The 18,153-nt window shown below is 37.5% G+C and overlaps 1 protein-coding gene across 1 annotated transcript in view; it reads right to left on the reverse strand.

Annotated features, from left to right (window-relative positions):
* The window catches only part of LOC148948201 (atrial natriuretic peptide receptor 2-like), a 95,525-nt gene extending 83,682 nt beyond the window's left edge, over positions 1-11,843 (reverse strand). Inside the window, exons 1-2 of the mRNA XM_089094579.1 lie at positions 11,293-11,843; positions 1,154-1,289 (exon numbers count right to left, since the gene is read on the reverse strand). Of these exons, the coding sequence (XP_088950705.1) occupies positions 1,154-1,289; positions 11,293-11,843 (687 nt within the window). The remainder of the gene's footprint in view (positions 1-1,153; positions 1,290-11,292) is intronic.
* Between the last annotated feature and the right edge of the window lie 6,310 nt (positions 11,844-18,153).

An 18,153-nucleotide genomic window follows, 5' to 3' on the forward strand; every position in this document is an offset into this window, starting at 1 on the left:
AAAATGCAAAATATAACATTTCTGTTTAAAAGAGCTTGAAACTTCTATAGTAGGGCTCTCTTATACGCAAAATCTAATGCTGTAATTTTTACCAAAGTCCCTGGCTTTTAAGGGGTGTTTTCACCTTTTCTCAAAAATTAGGCAAATTTTCTGAGGCTCGTAACTTTTGATGAGTAACAATAAACTTGAATAATGTTACATGTTTGGAATCAGAAAACAAGCTGATTCTTTTGATGAATCTATTGACATCAAAGTTCCGTTTTTTACTTTCGGTTACTATTGAGCCGAGGACGAACTGTTTGATTAAATGAAAAATACAAGCTTTTTCTAATAAATGTAAAAATTGATATTAAAATCTAAAAAAAAATTATTTATATGTGGGGGGCTGCCCCCTCCTTCATCCCTTGCTCTTTACTCTAAAGTTATATCGGACTTTACTGAAAAGATTTATGAGTGCTACAAATGTAGTTAGTGGGTTATTGCAAGTACGTCATTAATTGATCACATTTAAAAATGTGTGAACTAAAAACTTTATTTTTAAAGCAAATGCAATTACTTTTGTGTTTGAGCAGTCATTCTTAAAGTGCCAGGGGGAGGGGGTTAAACTTTATCATAAGGAACGAGGGGTAAGGATGGGATGGTCTCAAGCATATACTGACTATTTTTGCTCGTTTCAAGTTATAATGTCGCTTTTTACTTTTAGTTGAAAAAACTTTTATTTTACTTGTATTCTTTCCTTTTTAATATCAACCAAAGTTGAAATTTTCCAAATAAATACTTCTAGGAAAGTAGTTCATTCAGCGTATTGTCTATTCAAAATAAAGTTCATTTCTCAAAAATAAACTATCTTCTCCTTAACAAGACGGAGTTTTTGCCCCCTCTTCACCCATACAGCATAGGGTCAGGATCAGGTTATAATATCTGGGAGGATCGGGGCTTATAATTTTTAACTTGATCAGAAAAAAACATTGAAATGTAAGAAAAAGTATGGACTATGCATAACAATTTCATTTCTTTTTAGGTGACAGGGGTGCGCTCAATCCTCAAAAAACCGGTCAGGGGTGGCTAAATCCCTTACTCTGCCCTCTTCCCCAATAAGGTTACTATAAACAGAAGCTCTGCAAACAATTTGGCAATGGAAGAACTATCTTACCGATATACTGTTCCTTCTGACTATTGAAGAGTAGCTACCAAATTTGGGTCGCCCAGCAACAGAATTTAAAAAAGTAAATTGGTTCTTGTAAACCCTCCAATTCATTGATGCAATAGCGGCCTCTATTTTGTAATGCCTAAAATAATAACCGTATTAGCATTTCTTAAATAGGATTAGGAACAACTACGTTTTAATCCACAGCAGTTTAAGGCCGTTCGATACCATAAAAGATCACTTTATCTCCTCCATTCTAAAGTTTTTTACTTTGTTTGGCCAAACTATCCAGAATTTTTTGGGCTGCCTTGTCATAACTTGTATAGCTTTGGTAATACATTAAATAGATAAAAAACTTTTTTTTCCACTAAAAGTAAAGAAAAACATTAAAACTTAACATATTCTAGGGGGGGGGGTTCTCTCCGCAACTCTCGCTCTTTACGCTTGAGTCTTAAAGCTCTTTAAAAATGCTTCTCATTCAAATTGTACGGTCATTGTACTTGAGCAGTATTTCTTAAAAAATCTTGACAAAAAGTCAAATTTCAGCGTAAAGACCGAGGGTTGAGGAAGAAGCATCCCCCCTCATATATGGAATAAACTGTTGAATGTAGAAAGCATACAACTACCACAAATCAGTATCAATAAATAAATGAAACCTAAATCAAAGAGTAGTTAAAATTAATAGCAGACTCAAACTCAAAACGAGCAAAAAAGAATAAGAATAGGGTTCAAAGCTCCATGTTTTCTAAACGCCAGAATATAATTTGTCCTTTACTGGAAACAATTAAGCAGAATTTACTGAAAAAATGTGCATTGTCAATTTAATATACATATGCTGATATCTATTCCTTAAATTCTTAATTAGTTTTTGATTTCTTAAAATTATAAAAATGAAAACATTTAAAAGACTTTTTTTCAGTAAAGTACAAATTATTTTCTGGCTTTTTCATTAATTTTTAACAACATTTTTTTGAAAATCTTTTGAAAATCATGACACAAATAGTAGTGCTTAATTTAGTCATATACATCCTCTAGTTGACCTGATAAATAAAAGTTAATACCCTTCCCAAAAACTTATATCTATGCTCTTTCACAAACTGGATAAAACTACACTCTTCTGATTTAGTAAAATTTTAATAATTTTACTAAAATTTCAGTAACATTTTTTCAATTTTCAATTTTAAAATTTTAGTAGCCCCGAAAATTTGAACTTAATACCCTCAAGCATTCTTGGTATATTGCTGAGATGTCTTATTGGCAACCCGCGTACAAACAGTGTGCTTTGATTTAATTTTAAAGCACCATTTGGTTTTAAAGCAACAGCAACTGTATGGACAAATTACATAACTATGGGGATAGGCCTATCCAATAACCCTACAGATATAGTTACTAGATCATACAGCTATGCTGAACAAAATGGTTGTCTAAAAGTTTTAATTGACACTGTTTGGAAAATTATGAGCTAAAGGGGAGGGATGATTGTCCTCCGATCATTTTTGACTCATAAGAGGGCAGCAGAACCTTCAATTTTCAATCAAATTAGCTCCTTTAAGATATCAAAGATATTACTAGCTATATTAGAGCATCGCTGCTTATGTCCTTATATGTCCTATAGTGCTTATTTGCTCTTTTAATACCTGCATGTATATAGGTTTGTCGTTTAATTGAAACTCCTCCTAAACGTTTTGTAAAAGTTTCAACTTAATGCCATTAGTGTCGTTAGTTACAGTAACAGTAGAAGCAGCATTAAATGACTACACGCAGTGTCTTCTGGCTAACTCGAAATCCACAACCTATGAAGATATGAAGGTGAAATTTTCGGAGAATATTTCTGTTGTACGGCGGACAACCTACCATACGTATACAAATTGTCAAAAGGGTATATCAGCAATATCTTTGGAACAGTTTCGTGTGTGAAATTAAAACTTACAGCGCTTGCTGCGGGGGATTTTGAACTAACCAAACGACAATATTTGCATCATAATATTAACACTTCTACTCCTACAGCTACTGCTACTATTACTATTACTGCTACTTCTACTACGGCTACTAAAGCTGATACCACTACTATCAACTCTACACTTATTGCTACTACAATATTTACTGGTTCTATTTCTCCAGCTAGTAAGCCAAAGGGTAATAAGGTAATTTTGGGAAATATTGTAACTGTACTGAAATAAATCGAAACACACTATGCCCATAACGGTTGTCAAGAGGACGAATCAGCAATTATTCAGGGCCGGTTGAGAGTATTCAGTTAAAAATTTCATCGTGTATTGAAGGGGATGTTGACAAAAGGTGCTATTTACATACTGCTACTAATGCTACTGCTGCTACCATAACTATTGCTACGCATAATTACTGAAGTTTTCAACAATTCTGAAAAAATTTATGTCTCAAAACTTTATTTACATATTTGTTATGAAAAATGATGGGCATGGGGGGGGGGTCTCTCAAATCAATTTGACTCTTAAAAAGGGCACTATAACTTCCAATTTAAAATCAAATGAAACCCTTCTGAATTTAATACGACCACACATTTCATAAAAACATTGGATGGGGGGGGGTACCACTTGACCTCCATCACTATGGACTCTTAAAAGCGAACTATAACTTCCAATTTCAACCAAATGAGCCACCTCTAAAGCTTATACAGCTATCCCTTCCATAAGAACCTTAAATGCCCCAGGGGCATAACTCATAACCCTCGTCCTCAGGCTCTGGTAGTTTCTATCAACCTCAAAAGCCTTGTTATATGATATTTGGACTATTTTGAATAAAATGACTTTCTAAAAATATCTATTTGATACATATCAGGAAAATACGACGTGTTTGTGTGTGTGTGTATGGGGGGGGGGAGGGATAGCTACACTCTGGTCAATTTGACTCTTAGAAAGGGCACTATTCAATTCAGATTGGTTTTATTGATACTTTACACTTAAATTACAAATACTCACAAATTCATTTAAAAAACAAATTCTGGGCCATAATTTATAATAGGCCCTCTAGGTCACTCCTGTTGAGGAAACATTATATCACACTTTTAAATATATCACATAGTCGCGGTCCTTTCTATGCCTACCAGCATGAACTCAAATTACCTCCATAATCTACAAATACCAATAATAAAATTTCAAATTCAACGGGATAATACAAGATCTGATATAGCTTATAATTTTATTACAAAAATAAAATTATCAATTAAACGTTATAATTTTTTTTTCGATTTTCATTTATTTTTAAGCATAAAAAATCCTATTGAATTATTTACTATTATTAAGATTTCTTACTCAAATGTTTTTTAAATTTAATTTGAATGAAGCATGACTCGGTTTTTGTCTTAATTCCTGTGGTAGAACATTCCATGTTGGTGAACATAAAATATCCAAAGAAAAACCAGACCGAACGCATGGCGTAAACGGAACAACAAACAGGCTTCTATCTCGTGATCTTCCCTGGCATGTTTCAACTTTTGAAGATAATCCTGAAAATTATTTTGGTAATAGAGAATGAAAATATTTGTAAACAAAAACTGAACAATTAAACATTTCAAAACTTTCTAGAGAATACTAAGAATTCCTTTCTTTAATTAGGTTTAATGCTTTTTTATTTATTTTATTAATAACATTCGTATGAACTTTAAGTTTTGCCAGCCATACAAGAGAGAAATATTAGATATGTGATTGAATCAGTGCGAAGTACAGAAGACGGAGCATCTTAACAGGAAAAAATGCTTTAGTTTTTTTTTTTTTAATTCCCAGATCTCTTGAAATTTGTAGGCCCACCGCTGCAGAATATTATTTAAAAGATAGATTTCCATCGACACACATCCCCAGAAACTTGACTGATCCACCATCCGGTCTCTGAATAACCCCTCCAGACGTTTCGAGACCTTTAAAAGAAGGCTGGAGCTTTCCTACTTATGAAAATAGCAAAACATGGGTGTTTTCGATGAAAAACGATTATTCCCCACAATAACTACTCGATCTTCAAGATAACTTTTAAACCACGAAAAAATATAGCCTCTCACTCCGATATGGTGTAACCTACCGAGTGGTATATCATGGGACATGCAATCAAAAGCCTTCTACATGTCCAGGAGTATTGCCATAGAGGTTTTATCCTAATTCATCATTTTATTTATAAAAATAGAAAGAGAAGCAAGAGCTTCCTCTGTGGAGTGCGAGGGGCTAATAACTGACCGTCGCAGGTGTCCCTTCCTTCGTGCCTCCGGCTATGCCTCCGTGCCTCCGGCATGGAGGCACGTGCCTCCGTGCCTCCGGCACACCTGAAACAGCGTGTTCCTGGAAGCGAAGGAGCACAGTTTAATCTTTGGCTTATGGAAAACGTACGCCGCGTTTTTTACAACGGCAGACTTTCTCCTCTTGAGAGGTTATCTTTACTTTGTCGTGTTATATACTGCGCTCGACATTGCAGATCCTGGGTTCTAAAAAGTGGAAATTATGTTGTGAACGAGAATTTTATTACCACAAACCTTTACCATTGCCTAGATAAAAATATACATTCCCTATTGCTTTTAATTCGTCAATTCAAACGGCTTAGGCTCGAACGTCTTTTCAAACTCTCCGACATGAATAGCCAACCGTTTGAAGACTCTTTTAGGAAGATACGGTCTCAACCCAGCATTTTCATTGCTGTAATAAACTCTTCCGTTCCCAGAGTTTTGCCACGAAGTTCTTAAAATGAAAGTTTAATTTCTTTTTCAGTTCATTCTTCAATAGGAGAGCTGTCATAGCCAGAGTCTGAATAAGCCGAATTCAAAGTTTCCGTGTCTGTCAGTTCCGATTTTTCTTTGCCCGGGAACGATGAAATCAAGCTCGAGCTAGGGCGAGCTCGTATTGAAAGCCAGCGAATAATGAAAGCCTTGATACCCGACGACGTACTTTCTGCTTTCGGTCACCAAGTACCGAATGTCCGTCTTTCTGTACTTCACGACAGTGACTCAGACGATGACTCAGAGGAAAATACTCTGTCCGATAAGCAGGAAAAGGCTTTCGCGACTGACACTGAATCGGGCTCGGAAAGTGACGGCATCTTTGAAGATTTGACAGTGATTGCTCACTGTGTGAAACTCCAAGTTGAGAAAAATTGGGTTAGTGAGCCTCTGACGAACATGAAGAATTCTAGGTTTTGTCTTATCAAGACTTCTCACGGCTCCATAACACCAAAAAAAAAATCCACGCTGTTGTGGCTTCTGAGGGAAAGCTTTGAGAAGCTGAGTAGTGACCGATTAAAACGGGTGATGGTCCACGGCCAACGAGTAGGACTACGTGAGTCGCCACAAACCAATGCAGAGGTCGGTGTGAAATCGGAATTGCGTATCGGTGAATGGTGCGTTTACAGACTGGTTGGCAGGGGACAGAAAGTATTAGTTGGGCGGGTCATACAGTTTGGCTACTTGTCTGGACGAAGATGCCACTCTGTTGACACGCAGAATATGGCGATTCCGTTCCCTGACGACACAAAAATTCTGTGCCAGTGGTTCTGGCTGAAAGCTGATCTCATATTAACTGCCGCATTGGTAGACCAGGGTTACTGTGACTCCAGCCTGTATATCATGCATTCAGCAGAACTCGTTTCTATGGAAATTGGCAACAACATTGTCTATGTCTTTGACTCAGACGTCTTCACAAAGCTGAATTCATTTATCCAGAAGAAAGGGTTCCACTTTTTTGATGTCTCGTCAGCATCGCAATCATCATGTTAAAAATGGCACCTAAACCCAAAACTGACCTCAAGACCATAACCACCACCATCGCCATGTTCTGTGTGTCAACAGAAGGAATTTTGTTTAACATTTTTCAGAGGTAGTTGTTATTTTTTTCCCTCCCCTCCTCCTCCTCTCCACTCGGTGATATTTTAATACAAAAAATATAAATCTTACAACTTTATACATTATCATATCACCTAAACTTAAAATTTTTTTTTATTATATACCAGTCAATGTATTAGTGGACATGAAGGCATACTACCATTTAACTTATTCTTGCCAAATATCTATCGTTCCCCCCGTTCCAGGGTGTCCTTCCCCCTCTAGGAGACGCTTTTCCGGTGGCATTTTTACTTCAATTTCTTAAAATTCATATCCTTCAATTTTCACTAATACGAATTCGAATTTTAAAGGTGGTCTTCCAAAAGGCTTACTCTTACAACTTTAAAATTTTTTAACACAAAAAAAAACTATTTGCTCTCCCGTAGACTGGGCGTCCTTCTTCCAAAAGAAACCCATTCTTGCGGTGGCACTTTTTTAATTCTTTTTTTTATCCTTTTTTCATCCCTTTTTACGACCAACCTTAATCAACAAAAAAAAAAAAAAAATACAACAAACCCATCAACAAAAAACAAAAATAACCTTAATACCGACGTGCATGAGGGCACAGAACTGAACAGAATCTTGAACCATGTCTCCTACGGACGAGGAGGCCACCCACGGCGGGGCTGGTCCATCCAGCTCAACTGCGTGTGCCCCTCGTCCTCCATTCGCTTAAGTTCTTGATATAATTTTATGAGTCTCGAATACATTCCGAGATCTAGGGCAGCGGAAGCGATGAATAACATCGGAAAACTTGTTATGCTCAGTAGAAGACTTAGTAGTGGAAGACTTAGTGTTTATATTTGTGCTAACCGAGCTTAGTTTGATTTACTGAAGCTCATTTGTCCAGTTTCTTACTGAAGCTCATTTGTCCAGTCCAGTTTAGTCCAGTAGGGTTGTCATTTGAGCTGTGATTATCGAGATGATTACTGAAACGTACCAATAAATATCTGAGAAACTAGTTATTTTTTTAGTTGGTTGATTTACTTAGCGCTTTTTACTAATAACTCGGTAGTAACAGTTTTTCTGACTGTTGCTTTACAGTTTTCTCTTCAAATACCTAAAGGCCTGGGTTTAATACCAAGAAAGTTGGATTCTAAGTACATTTGGGAAAAAGGGATCTGTGTTTCTTCCGGAATCTTTCGTGTCAAAGCAGCAGATTCCTTTTTTTAGTACAATTAAGAATCCGAGATCCAACGGTGCGTCTTGGCACAGCCACTAAACAGAAAAGCAGGTATGATAAAAGGGAAAGAGACATGTGAAGACTTGATAAAAGGCAACTTTTACCGCTGGCCAAGCCATATTGAATAGGGCTGAGAAGCGTGACGTCAATTCTTGGGCGGGAAATTCAAATAACGATGAAACGTGGATGTGTAGACACGTTTTTTCGGAACTTTGGCGAATTGTTTTGGCCTAAAATATTTGTCGTAGATCCTACTAATCCACCAGAACGTTTTCACGTCGAAATAATACTAGGAATATTGACAATCAGTTGTTAGTTGCAACTAGAGACCACGTTTCACGGTACTTTGAATTTCGCACCTTGCTTTTTACGTCATCACCGCGCAGCCCTATGTCGTATGGCTTAAAAACCATGTTCTAGGATTTTTTTTGTAATTTCAGGATTTTTCTTTGAAAACAATCGCAATTTTATTTTTTAGCTGGTGGCAACACTAGAAGTGTAATAGGAAAACGTGACACCATCAGTTCCATCGTAGGGTTACCTAGTTTTTGTATGGATATCAACAATTTGCAGTCCTCCGTTCTTCTTCTTCAAGCACATATCAGTTGTTTTCAGTCTTGGGGGTTCTTTTCCTTGACAAATAAACCCGTAAATGGTTTTTTCCAAGTTCTAAAAGATCGCTTTTGAAGGTGCTGAAATATTCGACATATACCGAATAACAGGCAAGCTGTATATATTTACATATTGCGCCCTTTGGAATATGCCTCCGTCGTGCCTCCGGAAGCATTCCTCCGGCGTGCCTCCGTGCCTCCGTGCCTCATGCCTCCAGGTGTCCCTCAAAATGCCCAGTTGTTACCCCTCGGTGGAGTGTCCAGGACAGAATCCAAATTGTCGCAAATTCAGAAAACCCTTAACTTCCAAAAAATTCGCAAGCTGTTTATGCATTGGTTTTTCAAAAAATTTTGAAAACGAGAAAGTGAGAATGGCCTGTAATTAGACACATCCAGTGGATCTCCCCCTTTAAAAACTGGTACCACTCTCCCTTTCTTTAGATCAGCTGGAAAAATGCATGTTTCATACGATAGGTTCATTACAAAAGTTAGCCAAAAGTTTAACCAAAACTTTATCACTTTCCTTTACAATTTTAGCGTTAATTCTATCATATCCCGATGCAGAACTACCTTTCAAATTCTTCATTATATTTAAAACATCATATTCAGAACCTGGAACAAACCCCTTCGACTCGTTATAGGAAAGAGAACGAAAATATTCATAATTTTGAAAATATATCGGAACTGACTCAATCGTTTCCCTCCCAACTTCACTGAAAAAAAAGAAGCTAAAACCCCCGGAGTCTCACTTTCATTCAAAATACTTACTCCATTATAAATTAGTCTTTTCGGCATATCAGAGGCTTTAGAAGAAGGTTTTAAAACTGATTTTATAATACTCCAAAGTTTCTTACCATTATTTCCACAATTCTTAAATATATTGAAAAAATACTTTTCTTTTTCATTTCGTATAATTTTACGAAGCTGGTTCTTGTAAATTTTATGCGCTTCTAACGAACATTTAGTTGGCTCACTTAAATAATCCTTCCAAATTCTCATCTTCTTATTTATACAATCTAGAAGACTTTTCGAATCCCACGGATGCCTAGGAAGAAACTTTTCAGAATTACGGACAATACTCTCTTCACAGCATTTTTCCATTTTTTCCACAACAATACAATGAAACATTTGGAAAGAACTGTCTGCATTATTTTCATCATACAATGACGACCAGTTGATTCTGTTCATTTCCTCTTTCAAAAGTTTAATATTATCCTCCGAAAAAACTTAGAAATTTTAAATTTTGATTCATCTGGCGACTAGAAGCTACATGGTGTTTAATTATATATGAAGCAAAAATAGGGTAATTATCGGGCATATCTGAAATTAAAACTGACGCAGAAGTAGGAGAACTTGAGCAAAAAATATTGTCAATCATCGTATGAGACGTGTGTGTGACTTGCGTAGGAATAGTAATAGACGGATATAATCCGAAAGCTACCATCGTCAAAAAAAAATAAACAGCCTCTTTTTTTTATGGAAGACCGATATCAATATTAAAATCACCCATCAGTAATATCTCAGTATATTGCGAATGGGGCATCTTTTCAAAAATACTTTCCAAATGGGCCAAAAATTGAGGGATCGATCCAGAAGGAGGGCGATAAGTCTCACCAACTAATACCTTTTCATTATGAGCTACACTTATTTCAACAAAAAGAGATTCAAAAACACCTTCAATATTAATCATCAGATCATCTTTTCTAAATGAATGTTAAGAATCCCACATGTAAAATACTAGTCCCCCTCTTTTCTATTATTTACGATGAAGGAACTCTGAATGATAAATCGGAAGATAAACGAGAGTAGACGACTTTTGGCTTAAAAACGTTTCACATAAACCAAAAACCTTAGGTTGGGCAACCTGACTAAAAAGCTGAATATCGCCCATAGAAGAGCATAACCCTTGACAGTTTAGTTGAACCAAAGAAAACTGAGACAAAATAAACGATACTGGTAAATCAGAAGCAGCAAAAAACTAGTGGGAATTAGGATGTTCATCACCTTGAAACATCTGAAAATCATTATTTCTATTTATTTCTCCATCAAACAGGTGTGAGAGATCCAATTTTTAATTTTCCAGCTGGGTAAACTCTATACCAGGCCCTGCACGACTCCCATTATCATCAATATTAGTCAAAACTCTTTTAGCTTAAATAAATCTGGAGGTCTACCTGAATTCATGCCGGCAAGGAAGAGGATTGCGTCAGGAAGAAAAACAGCAAAAACAAACTGAACTAATTTTGCTAAGCAAAAAAGTGAAAGAAAAACTGAGAGAAACATAAATTAATACTTCCAATAACACACAAACAAAACAGGGTACCACCTCATAGGCACACTCTTACAGATAATCTAGTTAATAAATCACGCCAGCAAAAACTAAAAAAATCAGATAATCAAAAAATCAGACTGTGACATCTGAATTTTTTGGGTCTAAGATGGTTTGAAGTAAATCATAAAAAGTGTCATCGTGTTTTTTCCATGGCGCGCTGCGAGTTTTTTTTTTACTTCAAGCCACACCTTGATTCCTTTTTGCACGACTCTGCTTTCACTAACTTTGTCACTTTTAGTTAAGTTACGCAATTTGAAATCCAAAGATAAAAGCTCCTTTCTGCGGTTAGCAAGGTCCGGCGGTAGATCCAAGACCAGGCTAATTCCTGACTTTTTTAGTTTACCGTAATGTTGCATAATCATGTCACGATCATTAGGTCGAGCCAAAGTCAAAAAGATAGGCTCTACACTCGTTTTCGAACCCGAAGCTCTAGTAGTACGATCGGACGCAGCGATCACCTTTTTCGCGAGTCTGTACTGTTTCTCAATGTCAATCCTTGAGCTGTCCTGAATATTGAGCTGATCAGTAAGTAATGATCTCACTATACTTAGTCGATCCTCGCTAGCCGATGATTTCGGGAGGCCATGAATTACTAGATTTGAACGTCTAGAATACAAGTCCATACGAACACTAGCCGATTTTAAGCATGACAACTCTGCCCGTAGACACGTATTTTCATCTTTCAACAACTTATTCTCTTGTTGAAGTTCAGAGATGATTTTCAGCATATCATCCATTCGTCGGTCGAAAAGATCTTTCGTAACGCCATCCTAAGTTATGACTGATTAATTATGCCCCATCTACAATCTTTTTAGGAAAACATGAAGCAAAACTTCCAAAAATCACCAAATTACTCCGGTTACCAAATTACACACTTGGCTTTCTCAAATTTAAAACGCCAAAAACCTGATTTTGTAAGAAATTAAATAAAAAAAACAAGTTTTTTTAACTGAAAGTAAGGAACGACGTTAAAACTTAAAACGAACAGAAATTATTCTGTATATGAAGGGGGCTGTCCCCTCCTCAACGCCTCGCTCTTTACGCTAAAGCTTTTTTATTGCTTAAAAAAATACAGTTGTGAAAAAGTAAAACTTTAGCTTAAAGAGCGAGGCGTTGAGGAGGGGACAGGCCCTTTCATATACGGAATAATTTCTGTTCGTTTTAAGTTTTAACGTCGTTACTTACTTTCAGCTGAAAAAACTTGTTTTTTTTATTTAATTTTTTAACGTTTTTTAATTAATTCAGGTTTTGATCTTGTCTAACAGTAAATTAATAATTAAAAACTAATTTGCATATTATATTTTGTTAAATGGCTTTCTCGAAACTTGTTTAATTTTATTTACGAACGTTTTTATTAGTAATAAATATACGTAACTTAGAATTAACTTACGTAACGAACTTCTATATTCATAAATTTTTAACACGTATATTAGGGGGTTCGCCCCCTAGTCAGTACCCTGCTCTTTAAACTATAGTTCGAATTTTTTTCCAGTTCTTTAAAAATGACCTCTTAATCACAATCAGTTAATCAGTTGAAAAACTTGTTTTTTTTTATTTAATTCCTGATCTTTTTCTTTAATAATGCTGGGAAATCCGGCACCCCCTTCATAGCAATGTCCCTTCCCCCATGAAAACGTCCTTCCTGGAAAGATCCTTCCATATAGCCCCCCCCCCTCGCCTTCCCCCACCAACCAGAAAAAAACAAAACAGAAAAAGTGTGGATAAATACCAAAAACAAAAAAAATAAGTTAAAAATGAGTAAAGTTCATAAATTTCAGCTTTCCCCCTGGGGACTTTGGGGGATCAAGTCATCCTAAAAGACATTTTTATCATATTTTCGACCATGCTGAACAAAATGGCTATCTCAAAATTTTGATCGGGTGACTTTGGGAAAAAAATGAGCGTGGGAGGGGGCGTAGTTGCCCTCCATTTTTTTGGTCACTTAAAAAGGGCACTAGAACTTTTAATTTGCATTCCAATGAGCCCTCCCACGATATTCTAGGACCACTGGGTCGATACGATCACCCCTGGGAAACAGAACAAAAAAAAACAAACAAACAAACAAATAAACACGCATCCGTGATCTTTCTTCTGGCAAAAAATGGAAAATTCCACATTTTTGTAGATAGGAGCTTGAAACCTCTACAGTAGGGTTCTCTGATACGCTGAATATGATGGTGTGATTTTCATTAAGGTTCTATAACTTTTAGGGGTCTTTCCCCCTTTTTCGAAAATCAGCCAAATTTTCTCAGGCACGTAACTTTTGATGGGTAAAATTAAACTTAATGAAACTTATATATTTGAAATCAGAATTAAAATCTGATTCTTTTGATGTATCTATTGGTATCAAAATCCCGTTTTTTAGAGTTTCGGTTACCATTGAGCCGGGTCGCTCCTTACTTACAGTTCGTTACCACGAACTGTTTGATTTAAGTATCAGATTGCACAACTTCTGTAATCATTCAAAAAGTTCAAACTTGTTCAACTATTTTCAAGTTCAAGTCCGATTATGAAAAATCCATATGGAATCACAATTTACTCTTAGTGTATAATGAGATTATATTTAGTAGAGGTGTTTACTGTATGAACTGTGAAACATGACTAGAACTTATGATTACCAACCCAAAGAGTTCCCTCCAAAACATACACGTCAAACCTTTTTATAAGAACTTTAAATGCGCAACCCAATCTCTGAGAGCTGTAGGGGAGGGGTGTCTTCATCACAGACATAATTTCTGAAACCTTCAAAATCTTCAAAAGTTGTTATCTCCGAATTTTGATTGGGGATGTTAAGGCAAATGCTGAGTGTGGAGGGGGGGGGGACTGTTTTCTCTCAAATAACTTTGATTCTTAAAAAGGGCACCATAACTTCAAATTTCAAATCAAATAAGCCCCATCTGATGTTTATACGTCCGCCCATTCAATATATATACCTTATATGCACTCATAAAATAACTTACAACCCTCTATCCCCAGTGCGCTGGGGGGTTGTGTCATCCCTAAAGATATTATTATATTTTCTTCTGAATACTTAAAAAAATCGCTATCTCATAATTTCAGTCATAACCGTTTGGTAAAAGGAGGGGTTTTAGAAGAGGGGGGGGGACTAAATGCCATCCATCACTTTTGACGCTTAAAAAGGAACTAGAACTTTCAACCAAATGAGCCTCTTCTAAAGTTAAACAACCATCCCTTCCATAAGAACCTTATATACCTCCTGGGTATAACTTACAACCCTTGCCCCTAATCGCTGGGGTTTGTTTCAACCCCAAAGACCTTGTTATGTAATATTTTGAGTATTTTGAATAGAATTCCTATCTCAAAATTTCTATCATATGAACTTCGAGACAATATGACGTGTGTGTGGAGGGGATAGCTACCCTCCGATCACTTTGACTCTTTGACTGTTAAAAAAAAACACTAGAGCTTCTGATTATCAATCCAATGAGCCCCCTCCGAAGTTTATATGACAACGCTTTCTATAAGAATCTTAGTTGCCCCTAGGGCACAACTTACAACCCTTACCCTGAGGGCTGGTGGGATTTTTTACCCTCAAAGACATAATTTTCAGACTTTTCAAATACGATGAACAAATGGCTATCTCAAAATTTTGAGTAGAAGTGTTTGGGGAAATGATTGGCATGGGGGAGGCATTTGCCCTCTGATCACTTTCGACTAATAAAAAAGGCACTAGCCCTTGAAAAAAATGGCAGTAAAAAATGTTGATCGGAAATGTTTGGGATATGATGGGTGTGCGGGGGGGGGGAGTCTCCCCCCGATTACTTTTGACGGATAAAAAGGGCATTAACCCTCTCAATGTCCAATAGAATGAGCCCTTTTTGAAGTTTTTACGGCAACACTTTCTATAAGAACCTAATATGCTCCCAGGGCACAACTTACAACCTTAGCACCGAGGGCTGTGGGGGGGGGGGAAGGGTGGGGGTGTCATACCCAAAAAATTATTTCTGGACCCTTCAACTACGTTCAACAAAATGGCTATTTAAATTGTTGATCAGAAGTGTGCATTTGCCCTCCAATCACTTTTGACTATTATTAAGGGCACTAGCCCTCTAAATTTTTAATTGAATGAACTCTTTTTGAAGTTTCTATGACAATACTTCCTATAAAAACCTTATATGCCCCAAGGGCATGACTCACAACCTTAGCTCTGAGGGCTGTGGGAGAGGTTGTCGTACTCAAATAAACGATTTCCGGACCCTTCAACTACGGTCAACAGAATGGCTACATTAAAATGTTGATCAGAAGTGTTTGGGGAAATGATGGGCATGGGGAGGGGGCGTTCGCCCTCCGATTGCTTTTGACTATTAAAAAGGGCACTAGCCCTCTTTATTCCCATTTGAATGAGCCCTGAAATTATGGTCCGGAAATTATGTCTTTGAGGATGACACTCCCCCGCAGCCCTCGGTTAAGGGTTGTAAGTTATATGCACCTGGGTGCATATACGGTTTTTATAGAAAGTGTTGTCGTAGAAACTTTGAAAAAGGCTCATTCGATTGGAAATTGGAAGGGCTAGTGCCCTTTTTAATAGCCAAAAGTGATTGGAAGGCAACTAACACCCCTTCCACGCCCACCATTTCCCCAAACACATCCAATCAAAATTTTGAGATAGCCTTTTTTTTTCAGCACAGTTCAAAGTTCTGAAGTTAGGTCTCTGAGGATGACAGCCCCCCACAGCCCTCTTGGTAAGGGTTGTTAGTTATGCTCTGGGGGCGCATAAGCTTCTTATAGAAAGGGTTGTCGTAGAAATTTCAAAAAAGGCTCATTCGATTAGAAATTGAAAGGGTTAGTGCCCTTTTTAATAGTAGAAAATAATTGGAGGGCAACTAACCCCGCTCTCACGCCAACCATTTCCCCAAGCACATCCAATCAAAATTTTAAGATTGACTTTTTTTTCAATGTAGTTGAAAGTTCTGGGAATTATGTATTTTAGGGTGTCAACCCCAACCAAACCCTCACGGCAAGGGTTGTAAGTAATGCTCTGGAGGCATATAACGTTTTTTTTTATAGAAAGAGTTGGTGTAGAAACTTCAAAAAGGGCTTATTCGATTTGAAATGGAAAGGGCTAGTGTCCTTTTTAATAGTCAAAAGTGATTTGAGTGCAACTAACCCCACTCTCACGCCCATTATTTCCCCAAACACATCCAATCAAAATTTTGAGATGGCCATTTTGTCCAACGTAACTGAATTTTCTGGAAATTTTTTCTTTGAGGAATGATAAACCCCCACACTCCTCAGGGCTAGGATTGTAAGTTATGCACTGGGGGTAGTTATGCCCCTGTCAAATCCATCATTTCCCCAAACATGTTAAATCAAAATTTTTCGATAGCTATTTTGTTCAACGTAGATGAAATTTCTAGAAATTAGGTGTTTGAGGATGACCCCCCTCCTCCAGAGCCCTCAGGGTATGGCTTGTAAGTTGTGCCGGGGGAGCATGAAAGGTTTTTATAGAAAGGGTTGTTGTAGAAACTTCAAAAAGGGCTCATTCTATTGGAAATTGAAAGGGCTAATATCCTTTTTAATAGTAGAAAGTGGTTGAAGGGCAACTAAACCCCTCTCACACCCACGATTTCCCCAAACGCATCCGCGATAGCTATTTTGTTCAACATAGATGAAAGTTCTGGGAATTAGGTCTTTGAGGATGTAAATTCCCCTCCATAGCTCACAGGGCTCTTTGAAGATAATGCCCCCCAGAGCCCTCAGGGTAAGGGTTGCTCAGGGCAAGTTGTGCCCTGGGGGTATAAAAGATTTTTTTTTTAGAAAGGGTCGTCGTAGAAACTTAAAAAAGGGCTCATTCGATTGGAAATTGAAAGGACTAGTGCCCTTTTTAATAGTAGAAAGTGTTTGGAGGGCAACCCCCCCCACCCTTCTCACGCCCACCATTTTCCCAAATACATTCAATCAAAAACTTAAGATAGCCGTTTTTTCAACGTAGTTGAAAGTTCTGGAAATTTGGTCTTTGAGGATGACAACCCCCCATCCACAGCCCACAGGGTAAGGGTTGTAAGTTATGCCCTTTGGGCCAATAAGGTTTTTATAGAAAGTGTTATTGTAGAAATTTCAAAAAAGGCCTATTCGAATGGAAAATTAAATGGCTAGTGCCCTTTTCAATAGTTGAAAGTGATTGAAGGGCACCTATCCCCCCTCTCTCGCCAACCATTTCCCCAAACATATTCAATTAAAGTTTTGAGATAGCCTTTTGTTCAACGAAGTTGAAAGGTCCTAAAATTATGTCTTTGAGGAGGACAACCCCCCCCCCCACCCCCAGGGAAAAGGTTGTAAGTTATGCCATAGGGGCATATGAGGTTTTTTATAGGAATCGTTGTCGTAGAAACTTTAAAAAGGGCTCATTCAATTGGGAACTGAGAGGGATAGTGCCCTATTAATAGTCAAAAACGATCAGAGGGTAAATGCCCCCCCCCACGGCCAAAAGATTTCCCAAAACACTTTCGATCAACATTTTGATATAGCCATTTTTTTAACATAGTTGAAGGTTCTGGAAATTATGTCTTTGAGTATGACACCCCCCCCTCACATCCCTCAAGCCTAAGGTAGTAAGTTATGCCCTGGGGCTATATAAGGTTCTTATAGAAAGTGTTGTCGTAAAAACTTGCAAAAGGGCCCGTTCGACTGGAAATTGAGAGGGCTATTGCTCTCTTTAATATTTGAAAGTAATTGGAGGGAGAATCATCCCCCCCGCACGCCCATCGTTTCCCTAAACGTTTCCGATAAACATTTTGATATGGCCATTTTGTTCAACGTAGCTGTAAGGTCTGAAAATTATGTCTTTGAGGATAATAACCCTCCCTTAAAGCCCTCAGGACAAATTAAAGCCCTCAAGGGCTTATCAAATGAGCCCTTTTTGAAGTTTCTACTACAACACTTTCTACAAAACCTTTATATGCCCCCAGGGCATAACTTAAAACCAATGGCAGATCCAGAGGGGGGGGGGGGGGCAAGGGGGGCGTGCCTCCCCCTAACGTATTCTAAAGTCGTGTAATTTCCCTAATTAACGCAAGTTTGCGTTAA

Source organism: Artemia sp. Qi Xiang Cuo, chromosome 9, assembly GCF_049724085.1.
Source record: "Artemia sp. Qi Xiang Cuo chromosome 9, ASM4972408v1, whole genome shotgun sequence".
Taxonomy (NCBI): domain Eukaryota; kingdom Metazoa; phylum Arthropoda; class Branchiopoda; order Anostraca; family Artemiidae; genus Artemia; species Artemia sp. Qi Xiang Cuo.